Raw genomic sequence first — 27,957 nt, forward strand, 5'->3', positions numbered from 1 at the left:
GTCACTAATGGATGAAGAACTGTGTCATCTCTAATCACAACCTTCTCTCTTTTCTTTCTTATGAGTAAGCAATGACAGGTACTTATTTTTTATTTATGAACGTGTCTTATTAAATCAATGTAGTGGTATGTAAAATAAGAAGCAACATTTTTCAAATAGCTCTTGAGAAGGAGAACAATGGGACAGAGTTGTTCCCCTCCCTCCCAAAGCCGATCTAGGTTTCCTCCATCTATTTGTCAAGCTCTCACTTTGTCTGCTGCTGTGCCTCTATGCGTTCAAGAGCAGAGTAGGTCTCTCTCTTTCCCAACATATTTCTGATACTGAGACAAAGGTGCACTATTTCTTGAGTCAAAGTTGGAGCAGAATGAATGTATAAATGTCCAGTACAGTCGTGACTGGGCCCATGTCTCTTTGGAACTGGGGAACAACGCTTGGTCTGGCATTTGCCTACAGATGTCACAGCCCTTCTCAACGTTACTAAAGCCACTCAGTTGCTCAGCTCCCACTCAGCTGCAAGATGTGACTCATTTAGAATCATGAGAGGGTCGAAAAAACACAAGGTTGAAACATATTTTTGCTAGTCCAAGAAAGGAGAGAAAGGGTGAGATGAGGCTGGAGGGAATTAACTTGGAAATTTCATCAGAGACTTTGGAAAGTGGAGGCATCTCAGCAGTGTTTCTTTCTTCACCAGCCCTGAGAACACCAGTCTCCATTGTATTCTTGCTCAGGAAAAGAGTTTTATAAAGGGACCTTATCTAAACCATCCTGGTGATCATTTCTGAGGGCAAGGTGTTTCTTTTATCTTTAGTAGAAAAGGCAAATGGGGATAAGCCCACCTTGGCTGAGCACTCTGCATTCTTAGATAGGGAGACTGGTGGTAAAGAGTGGAGCATGAACCTGTACTCTCTTAGCACTCCCTCCCTTAGGATCTCATAGCAGCTTGAGAAGAGGGCCTGAACCAAATAGAATCGCTATGCTGTCCATCACCTGTTGGTCTGGTATATCAATATTTTAAGGAAATATTGGTACTGAATAGGATGGTTCTGGTTTGAAATGGTTTACTACGTTTTTTTAAAAATTATGTTTTTATTGATTTTAGAGCGAAAGGAAGGGAGAGGAAGATAGAAAGAAACATTGATCAGCCGCCCCCTGCACACCCCTATGAGGGATCGAACCTACAACCAGGGTATGTGCCCTGACAAGAAAAAGAACAGGCGGCCCTTTGATGCACGGAATAACTCTGGCCAGGCATGGTTTTTCTTGATATTGATTAGGCCCATGGTGTGGTAATTTTTGCTTCATGTTACTTTTTGTTTCATGTTACACCGAATCACTGTAGTTCTTTCTAGTTGATTCAAGGTTTCTGTGTGAAGCACCTCTATTCCACTGCCCATCGGTGGGATCACAATTCATCCAAATGGGAGGACTCTCCCTTCCACCTTCCAGGAGCAGGTTTACAACCTGCCTTGCATTACAGTTCTAAGTTCTTCTAGGATAGGGGGTGGAAAACCTTTTCTGTAAGGGGACAGAGCATAAATATTTTAGGCATCGCAGGCCAGACAGTCTCTGCTGCCATGACTCAGCTCTGCCGCTGGAGTGGAAGGGAAGCAGAAAGTGCCACTGCAAATATGCCTCTTTAGCACAGCGATTATTTTGAGCTGATTATTTTTAAGAAACAGCATACAGAATCTCTGAAGAAAGATTAGAAGTTACTCTTTTGTCAAAAACTCCACATTTATAAAAGGGATTTACAATAGAAAGGCAGTCTACCGGGAAGAGAGCTCTTACCCAGCAGGACTGTTTCATCTGAGAGACATCTGAATGGCCTGGCAACCTTTGTTTACAAACAGCTCCTCTTCTCCCCTTCCTGACTGCCTCCTTCCCTTCCATGGCCCATGCCTTTGCCCCTTTCCTTAGCCCAGATGGTGTTTAAGGCTCAATCCTCGGGCTACCTTTCCAATCTCACATCTCTGTGGGGCACACGTATATATGTATGTGATTAAAATGGTTTTATTTTTCTCTTGTTAACCTGTCTTTTCTACAGGGGTTTTAGCCAAGAACAATGCAGGGTAGAGGGAAGATTATTTTTCCTTCCCAACATAGTGCTAAAGCAGCCACAGCAACATCTAAACAAGTGGGTATGACCTGCTCCAAGAAAAGGTTATTTACAAAATCAGGCAGTGGGCTCATCATCACAGTTTGCCGACTGCTGTCTTAGAACTTAGAACAATGCTCTGTTCTTGTGTCATTTCATGTCCCCCTGTTGTTTTCCTATGTTTTATTCTCCGTGCAGATGGAGAACGTGTGGTCATCATCCTTGGAAAGAGTCTCTCCTTGGACATGAAGAGCATAATAGGTTATTAGTGCAGACCTGCCCTTCTGCTGACCCCGGAGAGAAATTGAGCAAGTCATCACATCCCCAGGGGGCAGGAGGAGAAGACCCAGGGCAGACAAGAGAACCCAAGGTTTCAGGTTCCTCATTTTACGGGGGAAGAAACCAAAGTCTAACAGTAACAAAGAGCTTGCCCATGCTCATTTTCCCAGCAAGATGGAAACATGCAACACATCCAGCCCTGACCTCTGGCCCCTCAGAGCATGTCAAGCAGCAGTGCTGCAGGCCACCGCTCCCTGCCTGCACGGCCTTCCTTCCTGGGCTCTCCTCCCAGCACACGGGCTGATGATCTGTGGGAAGATACTTACTAGATCTCTCCCTGGGGGTTTTGGTGTTGAAGACGGAGAGCGGATTGTAGCGGTTAAGGGTGGGCTCCAGGAATGCCACTGGAATGGCAGCTGCCAGGGAAGCCAGGCATTCTCCAAGGGCAGGACGTTGTCTGGAAACAAACAAGTCCATTCAGAAGTGCTGCCACTCACATAATGGCCCCATTGGCAGGCCAGGCCCCTTCCCCAGGATGTCTCAGGCCGCTTCTCATAGATGACTCCACTGGACATCCTCAGGCCCTGGGCTCAGCAGAGCTACATACACTTCTTTCTCCCACATCTTTTGCTGGACACTAACCAATGCTTTGCAATGGTCTCACTACTTGGAACCCAGTTATTAATTGGCCAAGGTGATATAATATGCTATGTAGTTTTGTACTTATCTCCCAGCATGTCTGAGAGCAAGTTTTGCTGGCATCCACACTGAATCTGGTCCTCCTTGTCCTCAAAGTGCTTTGAAATCGTCTGTGTAATTTCTCTGTGTCTATTCTCTGCTATGGATGGAGCCTGTGTCCGCCAGTGGGAACAGTAGATAATGGGCCAAAAGTACTAATTAGACACAAAATAAGATACCCGACTTCTAATAGAAATAATAGGGCCCAGAGCATCTTGCATGATTTAGAGGAAAGGCCTCTAACACCTGTTACTTCTTTCTCTTCCTTTCATAAACATTTGAGTGTCCAGCATGTAATGCATTAAGCTCTGGGTTTGAAATTTTTCTCTGAAACAAGCAACCAAACAAAAATAAAATGCTTGGGATTCCCCAGTTCAGATTTTTGGTTCTCTAACTGAGAGGATTTGTGCTTGCTTGTGGGATGACCAAGTCAGCAAGTGTAAGTGACAGGAACCAGCCACTGGCTGGTCTGCGTGGAGCTGGTACTGAAATAGTGCTTCTCCCTCGAAGACCTGGACTTAGCCTCGAGCTGTACTGTCTAACCCAGTGGGTCCTTTCTGCTGGTGAGACAGCACAGTGACAGTGCTGGCTTGAGGGCCCTGTGTGGGGCTGTTATCTGTTGCTTTCTGATGAATGAGAGAGCAGAGCCCACAAATATCTGTTTTTCACCCACAAATATCTCCTCTTCCTCACCCATTGGCATTCAATCATGGACAGATCACACACTGGTCCCGTGAGTTACACACGTGATGTCAGCTCCCATATAAGGGAAAAAATTCTTCAAACAAACCAATATTGTGAATTCTTTGGTAGACCTCAATGCCAAGATAATCAGTGGGAAATGTAGACAATTGGTCTCTAATTAAGAACTGGAAGGGCTTAGAGTGCTCAAGCCCATCTTGTTCGCTTTGCTCTGTAAGGGATTAACTCAAATTTTGCACTGATGCTGTGAGTGTGAAGCTCACTAGCTAACCCCCTGAAGCGGAGGGTGTCAGGCTGTGTCTCTTGGGAACCACCATGGAGAAAAACGCCAGCAAGAGTGGGCGCACTGGCAGCCAAGAGCAGACGCTTAACCCAAGATGGCACTTCTGTGGAAACAGAAAGGCATTCAGCCCTCGGGTTCCCTGAAGCTCCCACCAGAACCTGCACCCAAGGCTGTGGAACCTGCTCTTCACTGTGACAACAGCCAACACATCTGGCAGCACCAAGAAGCCCGAATGTCAAAACTGTAGGGTCTCTGGGCGCGGATAACAAGCATTGACTATGGCCGAAGCCGGTTTGGCTCAGTGGATGGAGCGTCGGCTTGCGGACTGAGGGGTCCCAGGTTCGATTCCGGTCGGGGGCATGTGCCTGGGTTGCGGGCATATCCCCGGTGGGAGATGTGCAGGAGGCAGCTGATCGGTGTTTCTCTCTCATCGATGTTTCTAACTCTCTGTCTCTCTCCCTTCCTCTCTGTAGGAAATCAATAAAATATATTAAAAAAACAAAAAACAAACAAACAAGCATTGACTATGTGGTGGGAGTGACTAGGGGAGTCAGTGCTTCCCGAGGAGTAAGCCAGACAGTTTTAGCCGTTGTCTTTCCTCCTTTGTTAAGCTCAGGGTGGAGGGAAAGCATGAGAAGAGAGGCATCCTTTTAACTTCAGACCTGAATGACCAACACCCCAGTGACCGCTGCGGTGAGGACCTGTCTATCTCAAATACGAGAATCTACAACAGGCTGCTTATTTTTCAGTCAACACTCTCTCCATTTAACCAATCACCGTGGCTAATGTAGAGAGATACTGTGTTTCTTCTCCTTCAGTCTTGCCTTTTGAGGAGGAGGAGGAAATAAAGAGCTAAATTGCGATGGAAAAGAAATGCCATGGGGAGGGCATTGAAGGGAAACAATCCTGGGTGAAAGTCAGGGATGACAAGGAAGGGCACACTTGAGAGTGAATTTTAGCTGGCCCAGGGAGGTGAACCTGGGAAACAGCAGGCCCTGGGTTGTCTTGGTGCTAAACTGACCCATTATTCCCCTCTTGCTTACTCTCTCACCAAAATTAAAGTCATGAATTCATGACAGTGAATTTCTAGAACGTCAGTCTCATACGAAGGCAGTCCTCAGGACGGAAGACAGTTTCCCAGTGCTGCACTGACTCGAGGGGCACGCATGTCCTATCCTCCGGATATTAATTGCTGAGAAACCGGAGTCTCTCCCAGCTCACCCCAGGACACTTTCTAGTCTGGAGCTCACAATGATGCTAATTAGCCACTGGGCCAAAAAGGATATAAACAACAGTTCCCCTGGCCTGTTAAAAGTTCTATAAAAGTAAAGCTCAGAAGTCTGCCAATTAATGCTCCTGGCTGTGAGATACCAGGGTAAATGACTGTGACCTCCAGGCCCCAGAGAGACTGAGCTGATAAAGGCCTGCTGTTACAATGCTTCTCTGGTCATTAGCGCCCCCCAGAGGGCGATGTGGCTGTGGACCAATCAAGCAAGGGCTACACAAACAGCTCCATAGCAACCAAATGATCTTTCTTCTTAGAGTTTCTCACTGGATGTGGAAACTCTTTTGTCTTCCTCCCTCAGTTCATCCTGTCTAGTAGAGTATTTTTCATATATAGTACTTGGTCATGGTGACAGATTGAGGAGGGTTCAATTTGTATTTCAGTTTTTGTTACTTCCAAGTCGTTCTCTCAATTTTATTTCCATGGATCGGGACCTTGTTGCCAGGGACACAGGCAGAGACAAAGTCATCACAGCAATAATAATTACGCCTTGCACATATCTGGGGATTTGCAGCTGTGAAAGTTCCTCCGTGTATATTGCAGAGGATGCTAAGGAGAGAAAACAACACATCACAGAGGGCAGAAAGCAGCGGCAGGGATGGTACCAAAGAGCATCTCAGAGGGTTAGGGGAAGCTTGCAGTGTTTGAGCGGCCTTGGTCAAAAGCAGCCAGGGAAAGAAGGGAGAAGTGAATCTCTAAAGTATGTCTCCCTTTCACAATACAAAAGAAAACAAACAAAGGTGGTTAATAGCGGTAGCATTCCAAGTGTAGGATTTTAAATCATTAACTAGCAGACAGACAATTGGAGCAGACTTAAGCTAGGTGCTTCTCCCAGCTGACTCCCACCACCACGGAGTGTACAGGCACAATATTCACAACGGTGCGGGGAGCAGATACATAATAAAACTGCAATGAATATATGAATAAAGCATGAAAAGTCATATGAATCTTTTTCTGGTCTGACATTTCAGAGCCGACCTTTATTTGACCTTTTTTTCCAAGAGAATAATGCACAAGCTTTAAGAAAAAATGTACAAAGAAACACATACACATATAGATGCATGTATATACATACATAAAAAATGAAAGAATAAGAAATTGGAAAGTGTTCACAAATGTTTAATGGAAGGAATGAATTAAAGACATCCTCCCTAAGTAAAATTCTTGACCAACTCCCATCAAATGGGAAATTTTAACTTAATTCTTTTGTTGACTTGGTATAATGTGGTTGAAACTTTTGTTTGCCCAGCTCTAAATGACAAACATATCTATATTTTATGTAAAGCGGTAAGGAAAGCTATGCAACTATAAGGAATTAAAATCATAATAAAAATAAAGTAGTCATTAGTTTCTCAAACTCTTACACTACAGAAGCTGTGTGGAAGCTGTGGCTATGAAGACAGACATTTCTTGAACATGTTTTGGTTACTAGGACATGATTTCAAGTCAGTACTTGAGTTTTTTGTTGTTGTTGTAGTTTGTTTTTTTAATTGATTTCAAAGAGGAAAGGAGAGGGAGAGAGAGAGATAGAAATATCAATGATAAGAGAGAATCATTGATTGGCTGCCTCCTGCACAGCCCGCACTGGGGATTGAGCCCGAAACCCAGGCATGTGCCCTTGACCAGAATCAAACCCGGGACCCTTCAGTCTGCAGAAGGACATTCTATCCAGTGAGTCAAACCGGTGAGGGCTAGTTACTGAATTTTTGAAAGAACCAGTCTTTCTTTTTCTTTTTCTTTTTCTTGGTCTTTTTTAGAAATTGCAATAAGAATTTATGTAAGTTTTGATATGAAACAAGGATTTATTATTGACTTGATAAAGGTACCATAAACTGAGGAGGCACACAGGACATAGATAACAAGACATGTTTAGATGACATAATTTCAAGCACAGATCAAATTCCTTCCAGTTTCCTCATTTGAAGAGGGGGAGGGGGGAAGAAAAGAAAGACTTCCAAGGATGAGATTAAGTCCAGAGTTTGGTTAATACTGTGTTTATCTCTTTGATCTTCCACATACATTTAAACAGAATAACACAACACATGGCATCTGATGGTGAAAAGCAGAAGGTCACAAAGGCCTCCACAGCTCCAGGCAGATTAGAGAGCCAAGCTGATACCCACATGCTCTGTCAATCAGCTTGTTCAGATTCAAGATTATTGAAAAGCATTTCTGCTACCAAAGTGTGGCCTCGTTTAAAACTATAGCTAATCTGACAGCCGACAACGGTCAAGGCCCAGGATTGTATCGCATAGAAACTCATTCAACTCTAAGCAACTGCCTCATGTCCCTCGAGTTTCTCAGCCAGCTTAACCACCGGAGCCCTGGAAGCGATTTGGAAGCTGTGATTATGAAGAAATGGGCATTTTCTGTGACATTTTTTGGTCACTAGCACATGATTTTTACTTGGCTCTATTGCTCCTTCGCCAGCTATCTCCACAAAAGTCATAACATTAAAAGCATCATTCCACTTCTTAACATTGCCATAAACATTTCGTAACCTAGGCTCAAATTCACCATCCCATTTCAGCGAGCATTTTGATTTTGCTGGACTGAAAAGATGCTATTGTTAAGTAATGTTTTTCTGAGCCTGAATGTGTTAGCCTCCTGTGTTCACTCATTACCTTTCCACATAGATGTTCTTTCCTGTTCCAAGGGAGTAGAGGCTGCATAATATGTGGTAGCATGAAATCTGCACGTCACCCACTGGAAAGAACAAAAAGAGCGTCACTGCCTTACACCATCACAGCTCGCCACCTCCCGCACACGGAAAGGGTCTACCAACAGAAAAACGCGTTGGCATCACCTGAGAGCCAGAGAGATCTTTTTCTTTCTCTCCCTCCTCCTACCACCCTCCTTTCTTATAGCCCCCTTCTACCCAAGTTCTGGTTGCTGAACTGGGAGAGAAAATATTGATAGGAGACCCTCCTCCACTGAGCCATCCCAGTTCCTCTGTGGGGCTCAGGTTGGGGATCACAAGGAATCATTAGACCACTGAGTCCTTCCATATGGGATTTTTTTTTTGAGTAGAAGGAGATACCGTAGTCAAATTTTATCCAGAGGAACATATTTCCTTGCTTTGAAAGGAGGAATGCAAGAAATCTGAAGTTTTAATGAGCCTTTTATTCATTTCCTAGGAAGATACAGTGGGGCCTTGACTTACGAGTGTCGCAACTAACGAGTTTTTTGAGATACCAGCTGTCGGCCCATTTTTTGCTTTGAGTTGACAGAGTAATTTGAGTTAACGAGCTCCTTAACGAGGAACGAATTAAACTTGTAAGTCAAGGCCCCACTGTATGTACAATGTCTCTACCTCTTCAGAGTTGGAGCAAAATTCCTCATTTTCACCTGTCCCAAGTTCTCTCAGGGAAGTTTTTCAAAAGGCAATTTAATCAGATTGTGATTTTGCCACCTGGGAAAATCCAAAGGGAAGGGCATGTTTCACCTGGGAACTCACAAGTTTATCTGCAGGCTACATGCCCCTGGTAATGTCTGCAACTCATCACAGGGCTGGGACTAACTGACCACAGTGAGAACTATTCAGTTTTTTATTTTTTAACAAGGAGGTGAGTTATTTCCGCGCCATGCCCGCCAACCCCACGGAAATACTGATTTTCAGTTGCTCAGGGATATGGAAGACCCAGCCTTAGCTACTGACAACTGGTTAAATTAAATTAAATCATGTGCTAGCATTTAAAGCGTGAAGCTGAAGCTTGGTGGCAGAATATTTGCAGGAGAGGTCTGTACATGGTCCTGCATGCAAACTAAAGTAAAACAAATCGACGATGGTCCTCTGAAGCCCCAGATAAGGAAATGGTAGCAGCTTTCCCTTGCTCCTGGTATTCAATGAATAAATTAAGGCTTCTTAAGAGGAAAATTGGTGTCTGAAAAGCCCTGGGAGCAATCCTGCTGGATTATTCAGATAACCTGTTCAAATGAAGTAGGAACAAAAGGCTGGGAGCTAAACCAGTGGGTGGAAAATTTTGGTCCTGAATAACAGTAGGAAAAGGTGAAATACTATATACTCAAATTTGGGGGTTTCTCCTCCTCCAAGAGTTTACTAATTAATTTTTAAATACAAAAAGAAAACGTGTGGAATGATTCTCTCTCTACTCCTCCCTCAAGGTCAGCCTCAGAGACTGAGCCACACACACCCACTTCCTGTCTGTGGCCATGTGCATGTGAATCCACAGCATCTGACTCACAGAGTAAATCCACCCCGAACTGGTGCTGAGCCACATGCTCAAAGATGGACGTGAGGATGGGGAGCAGCGCCGCCGTGGTGTAGTTAATGTTCTGAGAGACGCCTTTAATCTGCGTTCTGGAATGGGTGAACTTCCCGAGCTTCAGGTTTTCTGAAGTCTTCTCTAAGTCTTCCGCAGCATTTTCAAAGAATGCGCGTAACCCGGCCTTCACCAGCTCTGAGCCTGACTTCATGACAGTCCTGTAAGCAAACAATGTTCAAAACCAGAAGCATAACCCGAAGCTTTGGCCAACCCCCTTCCTGAAACTGGTGACCTGCAGTGCAAACTGGGCAGACACTGGACTCCCCAGTCACCCGATGGCACTGGGTCAGGAGAGATGGAGAGGGTAGCTAGCGTCCGGGAAGAACCTGGACCACACAGTCCCTAAGAGTAAGGCTAGCACTGGACCGTGTGCTCAGTTTGAGGGAATTTGTGTTCAACTCTTCTGGAAACACAGAGGATGATTCAGAATGAAACTGGTATTGGTCACCTGGTGCTGTATCTGTCACAGCAGGCTACCTACTTGTACAAAAATAGGGAAGTTTTTTTTTGTTTTGTTTTTTTTTTGCAGCTCACTGTGGGATAAGCAACTTTAATAAGGCCTAGTGAGAAATATTCGCTCTCCTATGATGCAGGAGCTGAGAGAAAGAGAGAGAACAAAGAAATAAGCCCACTGGTGTGTGGATTTCTACAGCTTGCAGGATGTCCTTGCTTGGAGGAGGGAAGGGAAAGGACAGCCAGCCCTTTTAAAACAGATAACTTAATTCAATTCAAAAACACATGGGCATGGAGATTAGCTATGGATATCTGAGGGCCTCCCTCAAAACTATTTTATAAAACTTAGAATTGGAACAAAGCCTACAAATCATATATTACTTTCCACACGTCTGCATCTTATTCAAGAGATGATGACAGGCTTGCTACAAGCACAGTTGCTTTTTATCTACTGCATTTTCCATGATCACCCAACTAACCAGAAAAATAAAAACAAGGGCATAAAGTCAGCGAGGCTTGATCCTATCCTGTAAGTATTCTATCTGACTCCCGACTTTCCAGTCGCAGGTTTTCTCAGGATGATGATCACACTGACCTGCATATTTTTAAAAAGTGGACTCTTTCTCAAGGCATTCCACATTTCTGGGAGAAAAGTTTCCTCACTCGTCCCAACTGCAAGGGATTTCAGTCCCCTAGGAGGCTTTGGTCTGATCCTGCAAACTTTGTGCTGTCCTAATATCTCCACAATGTATTTGTTTCTCTCAAAAATCTAAAAATCCCCTGAGATTTTTTTTTGTAACCATTCTTTGTGGTGGATTTTCATCTGGCCACTCTGAGGTTGGCGCCTCTCTGCTGCATCAGGGTGTATGTCTTTGACAAGGGCCCTACACGAGTGTGCTAATGAAAGCTCTGGTCAGTCCTTTTCATGGCTTCTTTTTTTTATCTCATCAAATATAAAATATTTATATTATCCGACTACATATATTTTTAAGACTTCTTTCCCGTTCAGCCATCTTTCCTATCAGACCCTCAGGCCATGGGCTCAAACTCTGTCTGCGACCCTGCATTTCCTCCCTGGCCCATTCTGGCTGCGGAGTGCCTCAACTGCCCTCCCCAGAACGCTTAGGCCTTGCCGCCCATCAGCAGCGCTTGCTTTTTTTTGTGGAGAATTAGGTACAGAGTGGCACTGTGTCACGTGATCTATTTTATCTTCTCAAAGATGAACTTCTCAGGAAGAGAAGACAAGAATGGCCCGATGCCCAGCTTTTACTGTTCAGCACACGCCACAGTGGGCCCTCTGCCACGTGAACTGAGAAATGAGAGTGCTAACACCAGGGTGAGAATCACCTTTCCCTGTGTCCCTCAACCCCGACCCTCCAGCTCCTGCAGCGCAGTGACACGTCTTCTTGTCAGTACAATCATGCGTCAGAGGAGAGGGTTAGAGAGGGAGTCTTGAGAAACGATTGGAAAAACGGGGCAGACTTACCTTGTGTCCAGTGTCTGAGCTAAGATGTGAAGGCAGCTCACCATTGTAGTAGAATCGCTCCCTAGAATAAAAAATGTCACCATGACTTCCTGAACCATTCAACCCATCTTTCAAACACAACCTTCTCAATACACACAAACCACAGCCTGGCATAATTAACCACTGACACACAACATGCCAGGCCTATGGGCAGGGATGATGCGTTTATCTCTGGCCTGACATATTGCTTTAGGATGGATGTTGAAGGCAGAGCTTAAAACATTCATTGGTGTGGAAAATCTGAATTGTTCAAGGGATAGAGAGGTCATTTATCATACTTCAGACTAATTTTCTATGGCAAATTAACGTGACACCTTGGTCCCCAGGCTCAGGTTATCTGCAGGAGCCACAAATAAAGCCAAAATGTGAGTTCAGGATAATTACAGGGAGAATTGCACCCGTTAGCAATACCTGTCTCACTCACCGAAGAGGGAAATCCTGTGCCGAACAAGAGCGGCAAGTTTGCAGAACAGGCTGAAGCAGAAAAGAGCATGAGTCGGAGAGGCACAGAGATTCAAGGATTAATTCGTCCCTCCCCCTGCCCCCCCATGCTGTAACACAGAGAGCACGGAGCGACACTCTAGCAAGATGTACTGTGTTCTCCTCAAACAAGCCACTGGACCACACCTGGAAAGCACGTGGTTCTCGTAGTCTTGTTGGAGAGTCATGAAAGGCACCTCGCGGGCAGCTCCAACCTTACAGAGAACAAGCCTTCTGGATCAGTTACAGTGTTCTGCAGTGAGCCAGTTGTTGCAAACCACCCCTTGCTATAGAGTACTGTAAATAATGTTCATTTGTATGACATTCAGGGATAAACAAGGATTCTGGACGGAAGCATAATTTTTCCATTGTTGCAGTAGATGGCAAACTATTCTGCAGCCTTCACTGGGGTGTGAGCCCTTTGCTGGGAGATGAGCGGGAAGGTGGTGCTGGAAGAATGTTAATGGTTTAGGTATGGGCAACACTGTGTGGAGCCTCAAATGTAAGAAATTGCTTTCCTTTGTCGTTTCCCATTCATCAATGGGCCTGTCTGGGTTGTTGTCCTAGCTGGGTCCTTGGAGGCCAGGAAAGTCCATCTGCTCTGCTTTTGTGCTTTCTGTCCCTACTCCACATTTTCCGCCCATATTGTCTGCCATGGAAGCCCTGGAGGTCCAGCTGTGTCTACTGTTTTACTTTCCATAGTGCCTAATAGAGGGCTTGGGTAGCTGGAAAAGAGCCCATGAATGTTTCTGAACACGCTACCAATGGGCCCTGATGGACCCCGTGTAGGGGCACTAGGCTGTCATTGACCTGTGTTGTCTGTGCTCTTAGGAGGGGATGCCTCTGAATTCTAGCTGACACTAGCATAGCTAGACAACCTGGCGACCCCTTTAGAAAATAGCCCTTCCTTGGGGAACAGAAAGAGGGAAGGCTGAATGAAAACACTTGGTACTGCAAGGTGAGGCTGAGCTAAGGTCTCATTCACAGCTTGTCAGGGGCTCTGTATCCCACCCAGGGTAAAGTCTTTCAGAGGACAGCTCAAACGGAGAAGAAATACTACTACATCCTGAGTCTGGTGGGGATGAAGATTTGCTCACCTTACAGTGGTTTCCAATGAACACCCTGGGCCTTTCAGGGATGTCCCCTAGAAATCACAGCCTAAGTCCCTCCTGGTTAGTCATTATTTCTGCAGTGGAAATAAGTTGGAACCCCCAGCCTAGAGCTTAAGAGGACTCAGAATGAGTTCATAGAGAGTTGGCATCCAGCTAGTGTGAAATGAAATCTGGACTGCTTCTTTTTAACTCTTCCCCCAGTGTTCTCTCGCGTTCGTTCTCTCTCTCTCTCTCTCTCTCTCTCTCTCTCTCTCTCTCTATCTCTCTCTCTCTCCCTCCCTCCCTCTCTCTCTCATCTGATAACTCACAGAGTTGAGGGAGGGGGAAAGTCAGGAGAAATGGGAGTTCTGTGGTTCTGCCCTGAACAGCTGGGCTGTGGGTGAAGCCACTTAATGGTGGACAATGTGTTAGTTTTCTCATTCGTAAGTTCAGAGTAGTCACATTGCCCTTAGCTTTTAGAATTAGGGGCTTTCTTATTTCTGGCGAAATAAACACATGCTCTGTATAAATACGAAATAACACTTTTCTAGATAAAGCAGATGGTTTGCTGTCCGATCCTAATATTAACATGGCTCCTCTTGCTGTGGGACATGCTTTCTCAGGCCAGCAAGGCCAACTTCCACAGGCTCCTCCTTATCCCCTAGGGGGCCCATGATTTAAGCAGCAGCATTGTCCTTAGCCCGGAGTTGTGAGAGGCCTGGGTCTCCTCTGAATTTGAAGGTGATAAACTAGAGAGACCCCAGGAGAGTGCCTGGAAAGCCCTGGTGAATAGCATCCAGTGCAGAAGAGGTGGGGCAGGGGTGAAGGATGCAAACAGGAGGGGTCTGGAAACGTGAGCAGGTGCAGTGTGCACCACTGCCTCCAAAGAAGGCGGCAGGCATGCTGCTGGGTCTGAGAGTTATTTGCAAGGCTGATCAGCTCCAGCCATGACAAATGGTGCCTGGCTGAACAAATGTTACATTTCCATGAATTAATAATCTAAAAAAATACAAGAAAACAGACACACCTGCTTTCTGTTGATATATCTGAGTATCTCATTTTTGCCCCTCAATTTCTTGACTTCTTATAAAATACATTGGTGCATCCTGAAAATACTTAGAAATCATTGGCCAGAGTGGATTCCAAGTGTACCCCATTTTGATAGCATGGGTTCCTCTTCTCTTAACAAATGAGTTAAGTAATGGCAGTGCAGGGGAAATGGCACTGGGTCCAGACAGAGAGGACTGGGCCTCCATTTCTGCCCTAGCTTACTCCCTATTGCCTTAGGCACTGGCATCAACCTGACCAAACCTCAGTTTCCTCATCTGTAAAGTGGAGATTATATTCTTAGAATTTAAAGCATTGGGGTAATGATACCCAACTGGGCACCTCTTCCTATGAAAAATCAAGCTCACTGCTTAGCCATGAGTGTTTAATAAATGCTAGCTAAATCTTAAAGTTGAATATCTTCCCAAAGATGCTAATACCTAACAGCTGTGTCTTTTTTTTTTAAACAGCTGGGTTTTTATTTAGTACTAGAGGCCCGGTGCATGAAAATTCATGCACTAGAGGGGGGGTACTTCAGCCCAGCCTGCCCCCTTTCACAGTCCGGGAGCCCTCAGGGGTGGGAGGTGACCCAGCAATCAGAGGAAGGCGACACCCCTTCACACCTCTGCTGCTGCCACTGCCAGCAGTGCAAGCCTCGGCCGGCCCTGGTTACCTGAGCCTCGGGTGGTCCTAGGCACCTGGGCAGCTGCCATCCAAGGCTTGTCTGCGCCTTGGGCTGGCCCTGGGCAGCTGGGGGGCTGAAGTGACAGGGGGGTTTCCAGAGGCAGGCACGTGGCACGGCCTTGCCATGGCGTGGCTGAGGGGACTGGGTGCCGCCATCTTGTGGCTGTGGGTGCCGCCATCTTTGAGGGCGGGACAGTCAATTAGCATATTCCCTCCTTATTGGCTGTGGGCGCAGCCATCTTTGTGATGGCATGAGGGTCAATTAGCATATTCCCTTTTTATTAGATAGGATTATGTCCACCGTTCACCATCAGTGGATGCTAGGGAAGGGTTTGATTATCTGCTTTCATTACAGTCTTTAACTCTTTGCCATTCATAAATCAAACCCAGAGAGAACCTGAGGTACGGTAGAATCCATCTCTGAGCCTGATCATGAAGCATCCCTTTTGTTCTTCTCTGTTGAGGCATCCATGTGTTATGCCCTATAAAATGTAGAGGAGCTGGTGCTTTAAAAAAATACATATATATTTATTGATTTCAGAGAGGAAGAGAGAGGGAGAGAGAGATAGAAACATCAGTGATGAGAGAATCATTGCTCAGCTGCCTCCTGCATGCCCCACACTGGGTATCTAGCCTGCAACCTGGGAATTGAACTGTGACCTCCTCGTTCATGGGTTGACACTCAACCACTGAGCCATGCTGGCTGGGCAAGGGCTGGTTCTTTTGATAAAAAATGTTTCCCTATTAAGAATTTAATTTGAATTATGTTGCTCTAGATTGCAAATCTCAGATCGTCCACACCAGAATTTGTAAGATATGATTCTGTTCCTAAATTTTAAGCTTCAGAAGCCTGATAAGAATGGGATTGAACACAGCATTAATCTGCTTCTTCTCAATGTTGTGTGTTTGCTTTTCCTAAGATGCAGAATTACCTTCACCTTTTTCTAAATGTTATTTCAGAAGTTAACCTGATATATAAATTTTCCCCCAACCCTACTGAAACCCCCAAACAGTGCACTTTTCTATGCTGCCAAGATAATAATACATAGATAAGTATGAATAAAATTACTTTAAAAAAAGGGTGATAACCAAAACCTCTGAGCCAATCATCAGGATACAGTTCATTTCTTCAAAAGACTCATTGAGCCTCTAGGAGTCTGGAGGTTTATATAAACCACATCAGCACCAGGACCTTCTCTTTCTTGCGTAGACTCACCTGGCCACCATTTCTTTCTCCTTATGGGAGGCATACCCACTGCTGCTAAGGGGCTTCAGCGGGGACGACAGGAAGTAGAGGCGGTGATTGGTGAAGTATTGGTCAACCAGCGGGAGGAGCACCTGGAAAACCCACCAGAAATTAACTTCCAGGAAGCCAGTCAAAGCCCTTCCTTTGGTTCCTTTGAAAAAGTTCATTCTCAGTGAACAAAAGCCTCTGTCCTTCCAGGAAACTCTACCCCAGGGGTGGGGAACGTCTAGCCCATGGGTTGCATGCCCTGCCAAGGCACTAGGGGTAAATTAATTAACTGTTTGACCAAATATAGCAGTCTAATTTTAAGTTGATAATTTTGTATGGACCTGGAATGATGTTATAAATATCCAAATGGCCCTTGGCAGAAAAAAGGTTCCCCACCTCTGCACTACCCAGTGATTCTGTTTCTAACACATTTTCCTCTTCTGTGCCTGCACCCAGAGGTCCTGGTGTGTGTGAAAGGATAAGACCACCAATGAGCACAGACCCAAGTCAACACTGTCAGGGTGCTCCTGTGGGTCACCTGCACTGAGACATGACTTCCTGGGTATGGCATCCAACAGGTACCTGGCCCAGCAATACTAGCCTGGCACATTCTATCACTGCTTCTCAGAACAGGGCTGACCCACAGCTGCCCATGCAATTAGTCCTCTGAATGGGGCTGTCTGGCAGAGACTGCTCACTGGCGCCCAGATTCATCCCCCCGTCTTTCTCTTAGCAATAAAACCCCTCATGTTTTAGCTGGTATGAGGTCACCAAACTGGAGAATGCACTATCCAGTCTCCTTTCTAGCTAGGTGAGGCTAAAGTGACTAAGTTCTAGCCATTGGGAAAGAGCTTTTAAAAAAGTAGCAGCTTGCCCTCCCCTCTCCCTTCCCTCTCTCCCTTCCCCCTTTCCCACAGATATGGTACAGGTGAGCCTGTTAGAACCACAGGGACACAGACCGCACCGTAAGAGACGGTGGAGCATCAGAGAAAAGCCTGAGACCCTGGATGATGCGTGGAGCAGAGCAGGCTGCCTGCCTCCTCGGACCACCTTTCTGCCTCAGGAATGTTCCACAGGAGAGAAATAGGAGAAATGTCTGTCTCATCGGAGCCATTGGAGTTTTGGATATCTTTGTGGGGTCGGCTTAACTTGTACCCTAAACCGTAGGGATCCTAAGAAGAAAGTAATTAGGTAAGCACAGAGAATCACTTACTTTGGCAAAGAATTTGATCTCCTGGTCATGGGGAGACCTTTCAGTTTTCCCACTGATGACAATGGCTTCTACAGAGACACAAGTAACACCAAGTTGGTCAGAGTTAAAAAACAGGAACCAGTCACAGCGTTTTAGAAACAGAGCAGCTCTTCTCAAGGCCACGCACGAACAGGCCATTTGACAAAGTATCTTTTATTTTACAAAGGACTTTACAGTTGTGCTGGTTAGTTACTTCCTATGTCAATTCTCTAAGCTGTTTCACTATCCTTTTCTCCACTTAATTTTTTTAAATTAAAAATTATTATTTTCCCTTTCTCCACTTTATTGATGAGAAAGGAGCTTCAGAGAGGGTAAGTCATATGCCCATGGTCTCAAAGCAAAACAAAGGGAAAGTTAAAATAGGACAAGTTATATGAAAAAAAAATGACAAGTGGTTCAATCAAACCCAGCATGGAAACCAAGCATGAAACTGATTTTTTTGAAGTTGGGTGGGGTGGGGGAGGGACCTCTGCCACTGTTTCCTCCCCACATATCCTAAATGAATCACGAACAGCTACGGTCTGAGGGCCTCATTCCTTGATAAAGAAATATCAAATTCTTTGATACGGTGAGATGGTATGAGAAGCATACATGTTTGTGACATATTGCAAGGATACTTACCCAAATGGGCAATAAACTCTTGAGCAGAATCAACATATTTCAGGATCTTCTTCAAAAATTTATAGGCAAACCTCTTTTCCATGGAGGAGGCATCCAGCTCCATATCCTTCATACCTCTAAGGTCGGAAGCGGGTAAACCCCGGGAAGCAACAGAGATAACTACGTGACTGTGGTGCATCAGCAATCCTGCCTGCATTGACTTCATTTTACAAATGTGAATCCTTATTCTGGCTCAGTGGCTCAATTCATTTGACTAATTTCCCTTTGTACTTGGGACTGCCTCTCTGAGCACGCAACACCTGTGCTACAATAATTTCTGAAAAGATTTTTTTTTCTCAAAAATATCTTTATTATTTATTCAACAGATATTGAGCTGAGAATAAGTCAGAGAAGCAAGCAAGAACCCCCGCCCTCCTGGAACTTACATGCTAGCTATAGACAGACAAAAAAATTATAGAAAACAAGATATCAATTATATGGAATGCTTGAAGTTCATAAGTTTTGTGAAAAAAAGAAAAGAAAAATTAAAGCAGGATGAAGGGGCCCGAGAGTGTCTGAACTGGGGGAGAGTGGATTGTAGGGTTAAACAGAATAATCAGTTCTGCTCTCCTGAGGTGCAGGATATCAGAGTAAAGGCTTGAGGGAGGTGAGTGAAGGTGCTTACAGACATCTGGGGAAAGAGCTTTGCATCATAGGGAGCGGAGATGCAAAGGTCCTGAGGTGGGAGCATGCATGCTGAGTTGAAGGCATATGGCAGAGGCCAGTGTGGATGGCATGGAAGTGAGCAGGCAATCAGGAGGGTGTAGGTGGGCAGGGAACTAAATCATTAGGGCCCTGTGCTCCATACTTTGAATTTTGCTGTTGCTCCAAGATGGGAGGCTATTGAAAACTTGGAATAGAGGAATGACATGCTATGACTTACACTGTAACAGAGTTACTCTAGTTGCTAGGTTTAAAGTTGACTGTGGGGACAAGGGTTGAAACAGGGAGCCCAGGTAGGAGGCTCTTTCATGATGACAGCATGGAGGTGGTGAGAAGTGATCAGATATTAGGTATCTTACAGGCAGAACCATCAGAATTTCCTGAAGGATTGGATGTGGGCTGGGAGAAAAAGAGGAGAGCCAAGGTTTCTGGCTTGAGCACCAGAGAAGGGTGCTCCCTTCCACTGAGGGAGGGGAAGCTGAGGATGGAGCAGGTCTGAGCTGTGAGAAGCAGAAACCAGGAGTTCTCGGTGGTAACAGGGACCTCGCCTCCTCATCTATAGGTCCACGTGCCCACCACAGGCTCTGGCCCATGGTAAATGGCCACTAGGACATGTTTCCTCAATTCAATTATCTTTCTTCTTTTCCCTTCTGTTTCCTTGATTTTTTCGTTAGTTATAGTAAAGAGGAACTTTTCATTTCTGCGAGCAAGTGATTTATCAGCAAATCACAGTATGCATTCTTGGTGTTAAGATTGGGATTAAAATGACGATGGGAGCCTTTCTCACATGCCTCCCTGGAGGCTGTCTCCACGACCTGCCCTTTCCTGCTCGACAATATAGCAAATACGTTTAGTTATTTTTTTATATGAGATATAACCGAGATATTTGTATAGGCTGTTAGTTGGTTTTCTGCTAGTCAGTAGCAAAATTCTGTAGGAAACAAAAAGAAACAGCAGCTGGCTCAGCAAACATTTCTTTTAGGAGGAATGGCTCTATCAGATAGGAACACTGGCTTGCTTTTCACTCCACAAAGTGCTCAGCATACAGGGCCCTATGCAGCGCAGCCCACCACTGGCGTTTGACCAGCAGGAAAACAGGTTCTACTTTTAAGATGTAAGCAGCTAAGACCATTCTCCTATAAAACATTCACCTAGATAATTCTGAAAAATCTAAGTTTGAGATAAAATGTCACTGATGCGTACTATTATTGTTATGTAACTTAATTAAATAGTATATAAAACAACAAAATAAATGTCAAGAGAACTGTTGATTCTATGAGAACTAAGTTGCATATTTTGCAAAGACCTGCAATTGCAACCAAATACATACATGTACATATATATTTTTTAATCTTCACCTGAGGATCTGCTTATTGATTTTAGAGAGAGAGAGGGAGGGGCAGGGAGAGGAAGAAAGATAGAGAGAGGGGGGAGAGAGAGAGAGAGAGAGAGAGAGAGAGAGAGAGAGAGAGAGAGAGAAAGAAATAGAAACAATGATTGGTTGCCTCCCATATGTGCCTTGACCACAAGGATAGAACCCACAACCTTTTGGTGTATAGGATGAAACTCTAACCAACTGAGCCACCCAGCCAGGACCAAATACATAGTTTTTAAAGTAGGTATGGGTGAGAAAACTATAAAAGATAGGGGAGGAAATAAAAACACACACACGTAAGCACCTAGAAGAATACTGCACTTCCACTGTTTAGCATGTGCCTTAAGTCTCGCTGATTTAAAGAAAAGCCATGATTGCAAAGCGCTGGGGATGCAGATGGATGTGGTTTATTACTGCAATCAATGGGCAGCATACACAGAAAGGCCTGGCCTAGAGCCCAAGACTTGTGAACGATTGCATATTTACATGTTTTAAGTTACAATGAAATGTTTACGGTGTGTGTGTATAATTTGTCATGACTCAGCTGGAACTGAATTTTTCCCATTTTATTAAAGTTTTTTCCCCATTACCACTTACATTCAATGTTATTTTTGCATTAGTTTCAGGTGTATCGCATAGTGCTTAGAGTCATATACAAAGTGAGACCCCCGAAATTTCCAGTACCCACTTGGCCGCATAGATAGTTATTCCAATATCATTGACTACAGCCCCTATGCTGCACTCTAGGTCCCAGTGACTACTTTGTAACTACCAATTTGTACTTCTCAATCCCTTCACCTTTTTCACCCAGTTCCCCAAACGCCCTCCTCTCTGGCCACCTTCAGTCTGTTCTTTGTGTATATGAGCCTGTTTCTGTTTTGTTTGTTAGTTTATACTGTGCTGTAACCTATTTTTAAAATTAATATTGATTGGTCCTGTTTAGGTCAGGAAAGAGGGCTTCATCCTGCAAAATAAAATGTTTTTCTTATTTCAAAAGAAACCCTCTATCCTTGCTCTGACCCATTTTGTAGGCAGGTGATTAAATACCTGGAGAGGGAGACCACACCTCCAAGCCCGCCCAGGGCGCTAACATCACCTGGAAGACGACTTACCTAGACACCACGATGCCATTCACTTGGAGGAATTTAAACAGGTCCTGTGCCTTCTCTCGGTCCCTAGACTTCTCCTTGGCAGTCAAGGTGTCATATGGAACCAAAAGAGGGTGACTGCCACCACCTGGGTCAGGAAAGTGAGAGATGACAACATATTTCGCTCTTCCTTAGTGCTTCCGGGGAAGCACACCTGCCCTGGCTCACCTTTGGGGGGGGGTGTTGGGAACCAGGATCACCTTCGGGGGGGGTGTTGGGAACCAGGATCACCTTCGGGGGGATGTTGGGAACCAGGCTCACCTTTGCTCTCCAGCTCCAGCTTCTTCTTCTTGGCCCAGATGTTGTGATAGTTCTCAGCTATGACCTCCACCATCCCCTGTGTCCCACCAGGCAGAGGACCGTCAGAGAGAAAGCAAGACAACGGGCTCATGACTGCCGGGCTTTTCAGGCAGCCTGGGGGGCAGAGCTCCACCAAATGCTAACAGTATGTTAGTCTGCTTTGGCACCTCATTAGTTTTATATCTTCCCATACAACAGAAAACAGTTTCGGATTCTGCCCCTCCCTTGTAACTTATTATCCTGGCGGTTTGATGCATTCACGACATACACACGTTTCCCTTTGGAAGTGCATTTTGGTGGCACTTGATCTGCCATAGGACCTGAGATTTGGGACCTGGAAGTGCGGGTGAAGGAAAAGTCTAGAATCCCTGAAAGCCTTTAGCTTAGCAAACTAAAAACAGCCATGTCTTAGGGAAGGCTACTGCAAATTAGATTTCCCAGATAGAATTATCTCTCTAAGGTTCATGAAACAGTGACCTCAAATGTGCACTTTGGAAAGAAACTTTCTCTGAAGCCAAAGGGTAGTAGGTCTGAGGGAGCAATGGCCCCTGGCTGGGGCCGGTCACGCCCGGCTGTGTGTGCAGGACTGGGCGGAGGCAGCTTAAGGCCTTTAATTTCATCTTCTTGGTGTACGTGCCTAAGTCCTACTCTATTGCCTGTCTGCACCTTCTGGGAACTCAAGTGAATCTGCTATGAGATATGCAAGTGTCCTCATGGTTGGGGGGACCTACTGGGACCAGGAAAGCACCCCCATACCCAGGGGTCTTTGCAGATTTTTGCCTAGCTGTTATCAGTTCTGTTGTGGGTTTAAAAAATATATATATTTATTTATTGATTTCAGAGAGGAAGGGAGAGGGGAGAGAGATAGAAACATCAATGATGAGAGACATTCATTGATTGGTTGCTTCCTGCACGCCCCCTATTGGGGATCGAGCCAGCAACACAGGCATATGTCCTTTACCGGATTCAAACCCCCCACCGACGACGCTCTATCCACTGAGCCGAGCCAAGCCAGCTAGGGCCTGTTGTGGGTTTTGATACAGTAATTTGTTTGTTCTTCCTTTTGTTGAGTGATTACCTGTTAGGATGTTCCTGGTTGAAGTACAAAGCCTCACCTTCTTAGATGATTGCTTACTTCTGCTGAGCCCTTCCCTGTGGCCTCTGCCTAATATGCCCCTTTTCAAGGTTTGTATTTTAGTGGTGAGATGTTCTAGGCATTGTTTCCCTTCTTTTTATTCTTTAAAACACAACAAACTCTTGGAGGGCAATATATGCTGCACTTGGGGGCTTTGGGGAGCAAGCTGTGCTGCCCTGGAGGCAGCGACACTGACCTGCAGCTCCCTGGAGAGCGCCACGTTGCAGAGGTCCAGCGGGGCAGGGCTGTAGCTGTTGCCCTAGGGAAGCACAGGCAGGATCACCGGGGTTGCTGTTATTCTCCTTATTCTCACCAGCATCCCAACATCAGCCACCAGAGATGGATCCCAGGGACCCCCAGGGCTCCCGATGGGTGGTCCTGGCCTGGGAACCCCCCCAGGAGGGCTTTCCTAGGCGGGCCCTGTGGTGTCCGTCATACCTGGCTGGCCTGGGACATGCTTCGAAGCTTCTCATTTTCCCGTTGTTGAACTAGGGCTTCTGCTTCTTTGGTCCTCTCCACAGTCCAGCCCACAGCCAGCATAGTTTTCAGGGACTCTCTGGCTGGCCAGCGATAAATTTCCTTCTCCTGGAAGAAAATTTGAGCAGGAGAGCTTTGCAGGGCACGCCCAGCACTCTGCCTGGCGTGTCTCCCTGTGGAAGTGGGTCCCACGATGGAGGGGGTGCTAACTGGTTCCAGCGTCCTCCCCCTAACTCAGAATCCCTCTGCAGCACCCCTCTCCCCATGCCGAAGCATGCAGTCAGTCTTTCTGGTGTTTTTAAATATAAGACCCCAAAGTCTCCTGCCCCCAGAGGGATGAACCCACAGGCTGGGGATAAAGAGGAGCAAGAACAGAGAGTGACTTCTCTTGTTCTAGCAGCTGGTTAAGAGGGGACTCGCCAGAGCATCTGCCAAAGCTCTCCTTGGAGCATGGGAAACAGAGTTTCTGAGACTTAGAATTCTCTTCAAAGCTTCATAGGTGGTCAATATGCACACAAGGTACGCATGCTGCCCTTTACATGTGACCCCAGGCCTAGCGCGTACCGAGAACCCTACTGACTGCAGAGAGGAACTCAGAGTGGGCTGAACCACATTTCTTAGTTAAAAAACCCCAAGAGACCTGTGTATGTCCTTGGGGACTCTCTTTTCTACTCCTATTATCTTCCCTGATTATCTCCCACTACCCCTCTCCCCGCCTCAACAATCGAACAGAAGCCCTTCCTCGTTCAGCAGCGAGTGGCCTACAAATGCATTTGGCTCCGCCTCTAAGTGCTGAGCTGAGCTTCTCTCTCCAAGGGGCTCTCAGCCTAAGAACAGACCAATGCTGGCCCCCAGGCGTCCCAGGTGGTGAGGAGTTGACTGCATTTGAAAGTCTCTAAGGCGCTGAGGGTGAATGTGCCCGGACCTCCTCTGACAGTCCCCAGGGCAGGACACCAGAAGCTGCGCAGTGTGACCCGAGGCCCGCTCCTTACCTTCTCCGTCAATGTCTTGAAGGGCCTTATCAGTGGATGGGTCTTCATGTTCTCGTCCAGGGAAATTCCATATTTCCACCCGCTCTGACTCTGCAGAAAGGTTCACTTCAAATACCCCTGGCACCCTAGGAGCCCCGCTATGCGACCCACATCCCAGTTTCTGTCTGCACTGAACGAACGGAATAATGGAGGGTGACAGAGCTCGGAAATTGCCCCCGCAAAATGTCTAATGGATCCATTCAGGCTGTCAGACTCTCTGCCCCTGAATGTTGAACTCCGCTCCTTCATTTCTTCTTGTTTTAGCTGCTGTCCCCTCCACTGACTCGCTTGTGTTTCAGGCTCACAACAGATAAAAGGATGTTTCAAAAGACCTGAGAACAATGCTTCTGGCAGTGTTCTCAGGCGGGGACAGAAGTCAAGGCTAAAGGCCTGTGAGGACCCGCTGGCCACTGCAACACTGTCCGCCATCCCCATAGCAGAACTGTAGCAATGCGGGGAGTCACAGAAGTTTAAGAATTTCAAGAGTCACTCAACAAACACTGTTTGCATGCCTACTACTGTAGGTGCCGGACTCTGTCCTAGGCACCGTAGGCACAGAGGCAGGCACGTGTCCCCAACTTCCGTAACCTCACAGCTTAAAGACTCCTGGCTGCTTTTGCTTAATCTCTGCCGCTGCCCACTTGTTAATGTGTCTCAAGGTTCTGTCCCTTCTCACTGGGCACACTCTCCCCTGGGTGATACGATTGGAGTCCACAGTCCATATGAGGACTCAGTATGTCCAGCCCAGATCTCTTTCCTAATTTCCAAACCTACAAAAGCTCTGCTTCCATGTTTCCACAGGTTCCTCCAACATGCCTGCACTGAGCCTGCATTTTACTTCTCAGAGTTGCTCCGCCTCTGGGGTTCCCTCTACCTCAGGGAATGGCACCAGCTTACACTCACTTCCTGAGCCAGAAATGTGGGAATCTTCCCTGACAGCCCCTCTTCCTCTGTATCTCCTCACATGGTCCCCCCTCCCATCTCCTGCCAGGATTTTAGTTCAGGCCACCGCCAGTCATCACCTGGGTTACTGCACTGGCTTCTTACACAGGCCCTGTGCCTCCAGTCCACCACCTTTCCGACCCATTTTCTACAGCACTGCTAGATGAGATCTACAAAATCACCCCCATCAGGGCACTCGACTGCTTTAATATTTTCTGGTTCCCAGCTGCCATCATGGCAAAATGCAAACACTTTCTGGCCTCTAAAGATATAACAAAGACCTTGTTGCCTGTCCAGACTCATCTCACCATTCTTCCCCTACCCCACTCCATGTCCTGCCATATTGAACTAGGGTTCCCTAAAGCCACCACACTCTCTCTTGCTTCTCTAGATCTGTACCTGCTGCCCCCATAGCTTACAATACGCTTGGTGTTCTGTGCCCGAACTACCTGTCCTTTGTCACTTACTGTAGGTGTCACCAGCTCAAGGAAGTGTCCCTGGACCCCCATTATGGGACTAGGGACTCCTCCTGTGTGCTCTAATGCTGTGCTCATGCCCATCACAGCAGTGGACACCCTGTGCCACCATGGCTGATTTATTCTGTTTCTCCCGTAATACTGTAGGGTTCTTTTATTTTTAATTAATTTATTTAAATTTTTTTTCAGTTACTGTCAGTGTTATTTTGTATTGATTTCAGGTGTACAGCATAGTGGTTGGGCAATTATATACTTTTCAAAGCAGTCCCTCTGATATTTCTGGTACCCACCTGGTACCACACATCGTTATCGCAATATTATTGACTATATTCCCTATGCTCTACTTTATATTCATGACTATTTTGTAACTACTGATTTGTATTTCTTAATCCCTTCACCTCTTTCATGCAGTGTCCCAACCCTCCTCCCCGGTGGCAGCCACCAGTCTGGTCTCTGTAAGACTGTAGAGTGCTTGAGGACAGAAAAAATATTCTTTTTCTTGTTAGATAATTGATGTCCATCTGGCAATGGTGAACAAATATGTTTCCTTGCAAACGTGAGGCTTACAGTCTAGTGAAGAGAGAGAGTAATCAAATACCACACCAGTAAATGTATAGTTGATAACTGGCATAAATGTATAACTGTCATAAATATAACTATGTAAAGCTGCAAGGGAAATACTATGATGGAAAAGAACAAGGTGCCAAAAGGGCCTATATCTGAGACATCTGGGAGGGAGGCATCCCAGGAATTCACATGTGGATGGGTATTTGCAGGATGAGCTGATAAATGGTGTGTGCACGTGTCTGAGTGCAGATGGGCACCTGGCTCAGTCAGAGGAGTGCCAGAAGCCAATTCCAGCATATCAACATGGCTGAATCATCTGGAAATGGCTGAGGGCATTTTCCCAAACCTGAAAAGGATGCATAAATGATTGCTTGCTGCCAGACAGCTGAGGGCATTTCAATCTACATGTTATTGCCTCCTACTGGCCAAACACCTGAACAGCTAAAGGCAGTTCCTCCAATCCATCAATGGATTCTGTATACTGAACCTTGTCTTTTGATGTGTATATCTAACTTGCTTTAGGACAATTTGTGTTAATAAAAAGCAAGGGGTCCAGAGAGACAGAAGAACTTGGTTCCTTTAGCCAAGCTCCTCTGGCCCCCCAAAATGCCTTCCAAAATTATGTTTTGTCTCTGGACTCTTTATTAATTTACACACAGTGCCTTCTCCAGATTCCTGAACCCTTCAAGATGCTGGATTAAGATCCCTAGCTTTAGAGGAGGGTTTCAGGCACATGTGTGTGCGTGTGTGTGTGTGTATGTGTGTGTGTGATGGGCAGTGGGTAGAAAGAAGGGGATGTGGCTGGAGGGCAGAGGGTGAAAGGAAAGGTGATGTTAGAGACGGTAGTAGAGGCCAGATTATGCTGTGCCTATCAGGCACATTAAAGATTTTGACCTCTATATTAAAAATAGTTAGAAGCTGTTAAGGAACATTAACAAGGAGAAGGGGCTGTGATGGAGAGCAGTGGTAGGATATCAACAGATCTGTACACTGAAGCTGTCACTTGCCTGCGGTGTGAAGGGCAGGCTGGGAAAGTGCTTGAGGGGAGACTAGTTAGGAGATCATCACAACCTTCTGGGCAAAAGAAGATGACAACTCGGACTACAGCCCTGGGGTTCAGCCACAAGACCGGTTTGCACTGAGGAGAGACTAAGGAGGCAAATCCACATGGCTTACTGACAGATGAGCCATGGCCATGGCCTGATGGGGGGCCGCATTTCCCTCTTCCACAGGCTGGCCCAACAGCATATGCAACGAGTGCTGAGAAAATACAGATGCTCTAGACTCTAGAGTCTAGAGTCTAGAGCAAGAGTCAACCAGCTACAGCCATTGGGCCAAGTCTGGCCGACCATCTGTTCCATAAACACAGTTTTACTGGGCCCAGGCATGCACCTTCATCTATGCAACGTCTGTGGCTGCTTCTGTGCTGTAATGGCAGAGACGAGCAGTTGCAACGGAGGCTCTCTGGCCACAAAGCCTAAAATGTCCACTATCTGGCCTTTTACAGAATAGTTTAGCCAACCCCTGCTCTCAAACCATGAGGTATTGGCCCTTCCTACAATTACAATGATTGTTGTGGTCATTGGCCCCCAATTGGGATGATGGAAGAATAGGAGCTGAGCCCAGACCAACTCCAAGGCTGAGCCAGTGGTGCAAGGTGCCCCTCTCCAGGGCATGCGGCATGGAGGTGGTTTCTGTGGCCCCACTGTGGGCTTGCTCCTCAGCTCCACGCTGAAGCTGCAACTGAGC

The 27,957-nt window shown here is 46.0% G+C and overlaps 1 protein-coding gene across 1 annotated transcript in view; it reads right to left on the minus strand.

Moving 5' to 3' along the window:
* The window catches only part of RYR3 (ryanodine receptor 3), a 370,839-nt gene that overhangs the window by 69,937 nt on the left and 272,945 nt on the right, over nucleotides 1-27,957 (minus strand). The window contains exons 53-65 of the mRNA XM_036346438.1: nucleotides 24,185-24,274; nucleotides 23,154-23,300; nucleotides 22,912-22,974; nucleotides 21,542-21,617; nucleotides 21,245-21,368; nucleotides 18,056-18,171; nucleotides 17,396-17,463; nucleotides 16,165-16,286; nucleotides 12,071-12,120; nucleotides 11,608-11,668; nucleotides 9,588-9,826; nucleotides 8,007-8,088; nucleotides 2,701-2,831 (exon numbers count right to left, since the gene is read on the minus strand). Of these exons, the coding sequence (XP_036202331.1) occupies nucleotides 2,701-2,831; nucleotides 8,007-8,088; nucleotides 9,588-9,826; nucleotides 11,608-11,668; nucleotides 12,071-12,120; nucleotides 16,165-16,286; nucleotides 17,396-17,463; nucleotides 18,056-18,171; nucleotides 21,245-21,368; nucleotides 21,542-21,617; nucleotides 22,912-22,974; nucleotides 23,154-23,300; nucleotides 24,185-24,274 (1,369 nt within the window). The remainder of the gene's footprint in view (nucleotides 1-2,700; nucleotides 2,832-8,006; nucleotides 8,089-9,587; nucleotides 9,827-11,607; nucleotides 11,669-12,070; nucleotides 12,121-16,164; nucleotides 16,287-17,395; nucleotides 17,464-18,055; nucleotides 18,172-21,244; nucleotides 21,369-21,541; nucleotides 21,618-22,911; nucleotides 22,975-23,153; nucleotides 23,301-24,184; nucleotides 24,275-27,957) is intronic.

Source organism: Myotis myotis, unplaced genomic scaffold (assembly GCF_014108235.1).
Source record: "Myotis myotis isolate mMyoMyo1 unplaced genomic scaffold, mMyoMyo1.p scaffold_m19_p_1, whole genome shotgun sequence".
Taxonomy (NCBI): Eukaryota; Metazoa; Chordata; class Mammalia; order Chiroptera; family Vespertilionidae; genus Myotis; species Myotis myotis.